Consider the following 9,689-nt stretch of genomic DNA (forward strand, 5'->3'; position numbering starts at 1 on the left):
CAGGCCCAGTTAATCACTGTGCAGTCTCATGTTGCCTCTGCGTCTACCTGAACTGCCCTGCATCTGCCTCTCCTACCTCAGTGCTAATCTCTAGTGGCTGATCTCGTCTCTCTATTCCGTACTTGCTGCATCGTGACTGCTCACTAGACCACTGGTTCAATTTCTCAGCTAACCCCGCTCCAGAAATTGAACTGACTGGTCTCCCTCAATATATTCTCCAAGTGATCCTCAAGCCTCCTCTTATACTTTTCTCGTTGACAAATCAACGGCCGAGATTAAGTCCCTAATCAACAACTAAGATTAGATTTGGCTTGATCCATGACTTTTGGGCCATTCTAACACAGTTTTATATTAATTCACATTCTATTTTATTTTCCCTAAGTTTAGACTTAGGGACTTCATTAAAAATATTAATTATTTTAATATCTTCTAAACTGTTTAAAATCTGCCCAAACCCTTTTTGGGTATTGGAAATCATATGTGCCTTAGCCTCTGCACTGATTTTCATGGCTAGAGCACATCTGATGCTACCCCAAATCAACAAACTCGAGATCCAATCGGATCCATGCAAAGATGGCCTTCCTCTCCTTTGATCCTCTGTAGAGTACACAAATTTGAGCAAAAGATTAGCGTAGCTTGGCCGATCCAATAGATTATCCCTAGGATCTGTCTATGATCCCGCTATATAATGCTTGTAGAGTTTGCCAGTGGGGTGAGGCCCCCTATGCCTTGGCCTTTCTCGTTAGATCAACCATTTCAAACAGTGTCAAAACTTGATACCCTTTTCTCCAATTGTAAGGGGGGACCCTCATGGATTTATTGTATTCGCGTGAGACCTTCGCACTCACGCCCTCGAAATCCATGGGTGGGTTGCGGGGGGAAGGTGGCCAATTCTCAAAGAACAACGCCCTATATAGACATTGACCATCACCATGAGGGAAGGTGAGTTCTTAGACTCGAATTCTTGGCCCGCCCCTACTGCAAATCTCCTACTCATGACCCGCGGTGGTGTATGTCAAAAAGTTGCAGAAAGAGTAAACCCTAGTGCTCAGCACAGTCTCCAATTTTACTCTGAATTATATAGTACAAAATTTTCATGTAATTATTACATGTCAACTCTTATTGCAACTACTTCATAATCCTTCTTGTGCCAATCTTGGGATAAATGAGGTACAACTCTCCAGCTATTTGGATTTATTGAGTCAAGCATATGTTGCACGTCAAACTGCGAAATGTCCAAATAAAGCCTCTCTAATACCAATATGATCTGCAAAATGCCTTGACTATTCCAATGGCCAGCTCACCAAAAAAGATCTAAACTTAAATGACTATAATTAGTGAATGCTTCACTATGCAACTATCTTTTTGTATTTCTTAACAGTTCTGCAGAAATTAGAAGAAAACACACCATTTGGATCTTTTAACTACATGCAGCATATGAAATAGACTACAATAGCAAGACACACACAATAGACTATAAATATTTACCCTAGAAATCCATAGGGGAAAACCAACATTTGATGAGGGACCGTGCCTTCCATCTTCTTGTATTATGGAGATTATAATACAAAATGTATACAAGCTTTCCAAGCTTATTGTGAAGCAATGGGACTCTATGGTCTTCTACAGTCCTCTACAATATGCTTATATCTCTTTGCTTTGTTAGCACCTCCTCCACACTCCTCATACCATGGAACAACCAACAGCTAAAAAAAAAGTTAACCCTCTTCCCTCCTACTAGGTCTCTGATAACTAGAATTAGAGTTAAGGTTAGATTTAGAGTTTCAAAATCTTATTGGAACCTCCATGATACTTTTAGAAGCCTCCAATGGATTTCCCTACATTACTATTTGCTATATTTGAACTATGGTGAGTGTTGGAATTTAACCTGTTAGAAATTCTTCCTATGCTATCCAATTTATTTATTCCTACTTGTTCAATTACTTAACAAGTTACTTACCATCTAAATACTGAAAATAAATACAAGCATAGTATCAACACATACATATCAGCAACTGAAAGTAAACAAGTACACTAGTGACATCGTTGCTTTTAGACTAATGTCCCCGATAAAACCCAATGCAGGAAAACTGGTGCAGCTATTCAGAGGGTTTTATTATTATGCAATTTCAAAATACAACCTGGGTGCCAGAAATGGCTCACCCAACAGAGAATGCCCTTAGCAGTAGTACCTCTCAGTCAGATACAAATATTCCTGCTAAATCACCAGATGAACGATCCCACAGCAACAATACAGCTTCTGTTGCTCGGCGTCACTCTAATAGGGACTGCGTCACCTATCCAGCTCTCCAGCTCCCAGTCTATCCCACGAAAAATCTCCCAGTGCTACCTCTAGGCTTTGTGTCAGCCTCTCTGGCACAGCGTCAGCCTCTCTGGTCCAGCGTCAGCCTCTATGGGCTCTGCATCAGCCTCTGGAGCCTCTACGTCTCACACGCTGGCCCTTCTCTGGCTCTGCATCAACCTCTCCCGACTTCCGTGCTAATCCTCCCGGTACTAACTGTGCCTCTCTGTTATGTATTCACTGCCCCTCAGCTGCAACTCTGATCACTCACTCAATTTCCTCAGCAAACCCTGCCCCAGAAAATCGAGTTCTTGATCTCTCTTGGTGTATTCTCCAACTGACCCTCAAGCCTCCTCTTATACTTTTCTCGTTGGTCCATCAACGGCCGAGATTAAATCTCTAATCAACGGCTAAGATTAGATTTGGCTTGATCCATGACTTTTGGACCATTCTAACCCAGTTTTATATTAATACCCATTAATATTTTATTTTTTCTAAGTTTAGACTTAGGAACTCCATTAAAAATATTAATTATTTTAATATCTCCCAAACTGATTAGATTTTGCCCAAACCATTTATGAGTCTTGGAGATCTCATGTGCTTTAGCCTCTCCACCAATTTTCATGGCTAGAGCACATCCCATGCTACCCCAAATCAATAGTGAGATGACATGGTCACCACCTGTATGTGTGGAGAATATTTGGACCATTTCTTTGCTAGGGCTCGAACTCTCTCATATGAACTCTGTTTTAGGCACATGACAGCTTGTTGGAATGGTTTCAATGAGAAGAATAAATGTTTTCCAAGCTTACGTTGTCATAGGGCCAAAAAACATTGTTTAGGGCCTCAAAAATGTGTTAGAATTTGGTAACCTGAATTTGAAAAAACAAACACCATCTCTAAGATATCCCAAATTATAATATAACCATCTAGAGTATCAATAGATTCATACGGTACCTATGTAGATACATTTATCTCCTAAAAGTAATATATGCAAACTAAAGATAACCATAGTGCAAATTGGTAAAAGATATCACTATCACAAACAAAGAAAAAAAGGTAGTGTGCTTTTGTGGTGTACTCCATAAGACCTAGAAGGACCTTCCAATGAACCAAAATTGTTTCTACTAGAGAACAAGTGAAACAAACAATGAAGTAGAGAAAATACAGAAACCTACTTACAGTCACCTTTCATTAAGGTGTTGAATAAGAAATGCTCATTTTTCCATACAATCCATTAAATGATTTTAAAAATGACTTTAATTCATGTAGCCCATATTCCCAATTCGATTCAATCAATGCAAATTCAATAATTTCATCTCAAACTAGAGGTTTACCAAATTAATATCCTATGGATTGCCAAGCTTATGGCTGAATCTGAAATTAAGTATAGAGGCATATGCTTCAGTACTTTTCAACCCAATTCACAAGGCAGCCCATGAAAATAAATACTGAATGTGTACTTTACTACAACAATGTTTCATCCCTTAGGGACCATCTCTCGAGTGTATAACACATCTATCTGAAATAACTTATAACAACAGATTATTACAGGAGTAAATCTGCCCCTTAACTTCTATATGTTTGTTAAATCACTCAATATTATGTCAAATCAGCATGCATGAAACTACTCAACCATGCATATAACATAAGTTGAAATTCAATCTGCAAGTACACTAAAGTTGGACAACAAGAACACTTTATATATATAGATAAAATGAAGTAGACAACAAGAACACTTTATATATATAGATAAAATGAAGTACAAGTACATACCACAACATAATACAAATTTGTACAAGTCATGCTCTCCAAACTATGGCTAAGAAAAGCATAAGAAACCTAGCCACCAACTCCTAGCTAGGAATCACTTCCAACCAAATCTTTTCATTCCACCAAAGATCCACAACAAGATAGCATACATACCAAGTACCTACATTTGCATCACACAAGTATACGGGATAGTCTCCCTTTTCTTCCTCCACATCAAGCTCTCCAATTAGCACTAGGGTTTGCAAAAGTCACAAAACCCTCATCTTCTTTTCTGACAAGAATCACATGAATAAGTGCTCCTTTTGCTCCTCTAATGTTTCTCCCAAACCCCAGCTTTCCTTGTCTTCTTATGGAAAGACCATAACCCTATTCCTATCTTGAATCTCCTCAAGAACCCTAGCTCTCAAGATAAAATAGAGCAAATACAATGAAAGAGACCAATTCACTCTAACTCTTACATCTGTAATATTAGTGTGTTAGTGTAGAAGTGAACAACAATGAGCGATGAAAATACTCTCCCCTCTTATTTATCTGAAAGGTGGAGGCCAACAATAACAAAGTGGCTTTGCCCACAACAAGCAACCTAACTAAACAATATATAAGCCCTCATTTGAAGCACTCCAAGTGACACATGTCAACCTCTAATGCATGCATGTCTAACAAGCAAGGGCCCATGGTGAGTGCTCCATTAGATGTGTCCCATGCTCCTTCTCCAAAGGTCTGCAATGCTCCCAACTCTCCTTCCTGATCAATATGTACTTCCAGTTCCACCTCATCTACATGATCATTCCTCGGCCCAAATGTCTTCAAGTCAAATACAAGCCTCCATGCAAGCATCCAAGTTTCCCCATGCTACCTATGGCCAAGCTCCCTCCTCCAAGATGCCCAATGCAACTACCTCAAGTGGGTTGTCCTCCCAAGCAAAGAACCAAACTCTCCCATGCACCATGAAGAAAGTCACCATGCCATGTAGGACTCTGACCTCCAAAGGAAGTATGCTGCTTATGCATCAATTCAAGACGTAGCAATTCATGAGCAAGCTATCTCTAATGTGTATTCACATCATGGTACAACCAAGGGTAGTCAGAAAGCCATGCACCCCACATCACATGAAGCACCCCCAAGCATGGTGTAAGCACTTTTAAAGTAACCCCAAAATCTAATCCATGTCCATTGCTATTGCTGTCATTATTGTTTCTGCATTTTTCTGATTAGCAGACTAACAGTTTAACGGTAATCTATGGCATGGTTTTGCTTTGCAGGCCTTACCAAAAAGACTTGACAGTTGTTTTCAATTACCAAAAGGAAGATATCAAGTGACTCTTCTGGGCCCTGCCAATAAGGAATGGACAGTCCAATATATTGGGGATTGTGGACGAGCTGGACTAAGTGGAGGCTGGAAGCACTTTTCAGTTGATAATAATCTTGAGGAGGGAGATGTATGCATTTTTGAGTTGGTGAACAAGAAAAAATACATATTTAAAGTTCATATATTCAGGGTTATCAAAAACTACACTCCTTACAAAAGGATGGAAGGGACAAGAGCGAATGAGAACAATGGAAGAGGTAGAAAAAGAATTGCACTACCTTCTCTTTCTCTTGGAGAAAATGCTAACTGTGGCATGCAAAATAAATGCCCAGACACTCCTGTTGACAGTTCTGATGCAGATCAGAACCAAATTGTTGCCAAATGCACAGACAGTAAATTGCTGATCAGTTTAGATTCAGATGAGGAATTGGATGATCAAGCAATGGTAACTCGTAAGTTAGAGCAGTCTGTGGCTGAAACATCTCTTAATCAAGCAAACCCAGGATGCTGTGGTAAGCAGAAAGACTGTCCAGGATGGTTACAGCAGTTCTTCTAAATAACAATCTAACCATCTTTATTTGACTCCCGCAAATATTTGATTTTATGTTCTGACTTGTTACTGCAGGTCTTGCTGCTTGTACTATCAAGAATGCTAGGAAGAGGTGCAAGATAGTCACATATGCAGAGAATGAAGGGAAGAAGCGCAAGATAGTCACATCTGCAGAGAATAAAGAGAAGAAGGGCGAGATAGTCATATTTGCAGACAGTAAAGGGAAGAAGTACAGGATAGCCACATCTGCAGAGAATGAAGGGAAGAAGAAGCGCAAGATAGTCACATCTGCAGAGAATGAAGGGAAGAGTTATTTAGGCGCATATTTTGTTTCTTGTAGGCGTGCTGTTACACTAGCAGAAAGGAAGAAGGCTTTCGATGCTGCTAATGCTTTTAAGTCAAGTAAACCTTTTTCTTCACTAATTATGAAGCCATCTCATGTATACCAAGGATTTTACCTTGTGAGATCTCTCTCTCTCTCTCTCTCTCTCTCTCTCTCTCTCTCTCTCTTACGCACACACACTCACTCACAAACACACACGCACCTGATTCAAAAACCAAAGGCATTCTATATCCTAAACCTTCTGGTCTGTAACTATAACAAAAAACCTCTTAGCTGTGACTTGACAAACGGGTTATAAACATAGTTGGTATTGGTAGGTTAAACAAAGTAGCAAACTTGTCGCAATAAAATGGTATTATTTGTGTGGAAATAGGCAATCAATCAAATCAGATTAAATAGTGACGAATTTTGAGAATTTGTATTTATAATAATACATATTTTGTGACATGGTTCATGCATATCTCATTTCCACATTCAGATAAATAGACTTGACAGCTACATTCTTTGTACAGCAACATGATCAAACATTCAGGTACTACCCAAAAATAACAAATTATAACTAGAAGTCATCTATTCTAAATCTTTGTTAAGTACAGATTTTGAAACATGTTAGAAAAGAACACAGTAATGTAGACTAATGCAGGTTCAACTCACTTATAGCAAGGGGATACTTGATATGCTTTATGGGCTCACCATGGAAAATAGGCCTGCATCAGTTTGAACTTACTTTTCCCCAAGTTCTGCTGCAATAGATTCTGAAATCAATTCTTCACAGCCTCTATCTTGTAACAAAATTTTATAATATTGAAGTAACCAAAAGCAGTCAGTGGGACTAAAAGACAAACTGGCTTGTAGGATCCAGTCATGAGGGAATGATTAGATTATCTCCCAAAAGTAATATATGTAAACTAGACATAATCATAGAAAAATGTTGTAAAAGATGAAAAAGGAAGACTAAGAGATATTCTTATCACGAAGCAGAAACAAAGTAGTTCGGTTCTGCAGTGTACTGCATAAGGTAACCGAGTTAGTTTGGAGACCTATGGGGACCTGCAAACGATGAAATCTGCATAATATTAGTATTTAAAGCATTTCCCATTCCTGAAGCCTTTTTTCATCTGGAGCACAAGTATTGGAAAAGAGAGAATGTAGAGACTTACAGGCCAAACACATGGAAGGAAGACCCCATCAACTTGCTATGAAATACCTTTTACTAGGAAGTTACATAAACAATGTTCATTTTCACATTTAGTGCATTAAATTATTTGAGAAATGGTTTTCATTTGTCATACATAATGATTTTTATATTCAAACATCTGGTCTATTACTATTATTGTTATCATTATTGTTTCTATATTTTTGTAACTAGAAGAATTTAATAGACTAACAGTGGCATATGGCATTGTTTGGATGTACAGAGCTTCCCAAAAAGATTTGATGCTTGTTTTCAATTACCACAAGAAAGGATGCACCTGACTCTTCTGGGCCCTACCAATAAAGAATGGCAAGTCCAATATCTTGGTAATAATCTCCGACCTGGACTAAGTGGAGGATGGAGGTATTTTTCACTTGAAAATAATATCGAGGAGGGAGATGTCTGTGTTTTTGAATTGGTGAACGCAATCAAATACTGCTTTAAAGTTCATATTTTCAGAGTTGTCAAAAAGTGCACTCCTTTCAAGAAGATGGAAGGGACAAAAATCAATGATAAAGATGGACAATGCAGGAAAATAATTGCAGATCCTGTTAATCACTTCAAGAAAAGGAAAGTCAGTAGAATGTCGACAAAAAAAATAGGCACTATTTCAGCAGTACAAGCATCTAGAAGCCACATTCCTGACATATTAGAACAAGGAATTGTTCCCAAAAAAGAGGAAAAGCAAGTGCAAAATAAGAAAGACCATTCTAGCAGTCCAAACAAGTTTGTTGAAATGGCTAAATCTAGTTGGGATAGTAGAGAAGATCGGAGAACTAGCCCAAGATTTAACAAAGTATATAATTCTTCAGAGCATCCCAAGAAACAGTTCTCACGTCCTGCATTTGCAAATAGAAAACAAACAATTGACACAGATACAATGCTGCTGTCGGCAAAAACAAATACTCTGTTAGATGATACGAATGGAGAAGCAGACTTGATAATTATATGGGATAGCAATGATGTGGCAGGACCTTCCAACATAATCCCATCTCAGGAGTCCATCCATGAACGACCTGTACTGACAAAGTCCAAAGTTCAAGTAGTGAAACAAGAAAACCAGAAATAAATTTTGGTGGCATTAAAGCAGCCACTGCCGTAGTTGACATGAATGCAGAAGTCTAAAAATTGGTTTTATAGTAGTCATGTAGCTAATATCATATTCATTAGTGAATCAAGAAGCCTAAGCAGTAAAAATTTTGTCATTGTAATCCCAAGCTGCCACTTATCTTATATTTGTTGATACATGAATGCAGAAATCTAACAAATGGTTTGATAGTAATTATGTAGTCTAATGCAATACCCATTAGTGAATCAAGAAGCCTAAGCAGTAAGATTTTTGTCATTGTCACCCCAAGCTGCCACTTATCTCATCTTATATTTGTTGATTCAAGCGAACAGCATAAAAACATAACACACGCACAATGTGAGATAGATAGAATTTTACCATGAAGAATCAAAGGGTTACATGAGCTTGTACGTAAACATGTATATACAAATTCTTTGGACTTGCACCGATCATTCCATGATGGAGCTTAATATCCATAGCCCAAACGCTCTTGGCTACTGCTTCTGTTGGGAGGGCCACCAGAGAATGACAGGGGTGACTCCCTGCCGTTGGAATCTGAACTAATCACGCAGCTGGCTGATTTACAGTAGGTGGATTCAATCATGTTCGTTTTAACTGCTAGTATGGCAGTATTAATTTTGGACTTAATGTTATTTTTGCTATCACACCATGCGGGGTTTTCAGCTTTGAACTTTTTATAATAGAAATAGATATTAAACAAGGCTTTTACTCACTCCTTACAGTTTTAGTGGTGACCTGCAGCCGACATTTTTTTATATAAGCTTTGTATATGCTGTGCCATTTATGCTATATTTTTATTTTGACTATTGCCACATTCTGTGACACACGTCTACAGCTCAAATTTGTCTTCATCTATATGTTGTCATTATATAGATACATACACAAATTCACTTATTTACATATATACTGTCCAGCAGAGTTTTAAATATACACCTTTCTCAAATTTGTCTTCATCTATATGTTGTCATTATATAGATACATACACAAATTCACTTATTTACATATATACTGTCCAGCAGAGTTTTAAATATATACCTTTTTTCTCTGTGGGATGTAAATATTTAATTTATTCGAGAGGGTCTTACACTCTTTTTTTCCCTCTTAAATGTAATGTTTATTTTATTTTA

General features: G+C 38.0%; 1 protein-coding gene across 2 annotated transcripts in view; it reads left to right on the forward strand.

Moving 5' to 3' along the window:
* The window catches only part of LOC149146095 (uncharacterized), a 280,771-nt gene extending 271,993 nt beyond the window's left edge, over nt 1-8,778 (forward strand). For both annotated transcript variants that reach the window (XM_089447072.1, XM_089447073.1), the window contains exons 4-6: nt 5,338-5,896; nt 6,010-6,395; nt 7,696-8,778. In XM_089447072.1, the coding sequence (XP_089303198.1) occupies nt 5,338-5,896; nt 6,010-6,395; nt 7,696-8,541 (1,791 nt within the window). In that variant the 3' untranslated portion in view covers nt 8,542-8,778. The remainder of the gene's footprint in view (nt 1-5,337; nt 5,897-6,009; nt 6,396-7,695) is intronic.
* The last annotated feature ends 911 nt before the right edge of the window (nt 8,779-9,689 follow it).

The sequence above is a fragment of the Pinus tabuliformis genome, chromosome X (assembly GCF_031772625.1).
Source record: "Pinus tabuliformis cultivar Carrire ecotype Pingquan chromosome X, CPIR1, whole genome shotgun sequence".
Lineage (NCBI taxonomy): Eukaryota > Viridiplantae > Streptophyta > Pinopsida > Pinales > Pinaceae > Pinus > Pinus tabuliformis.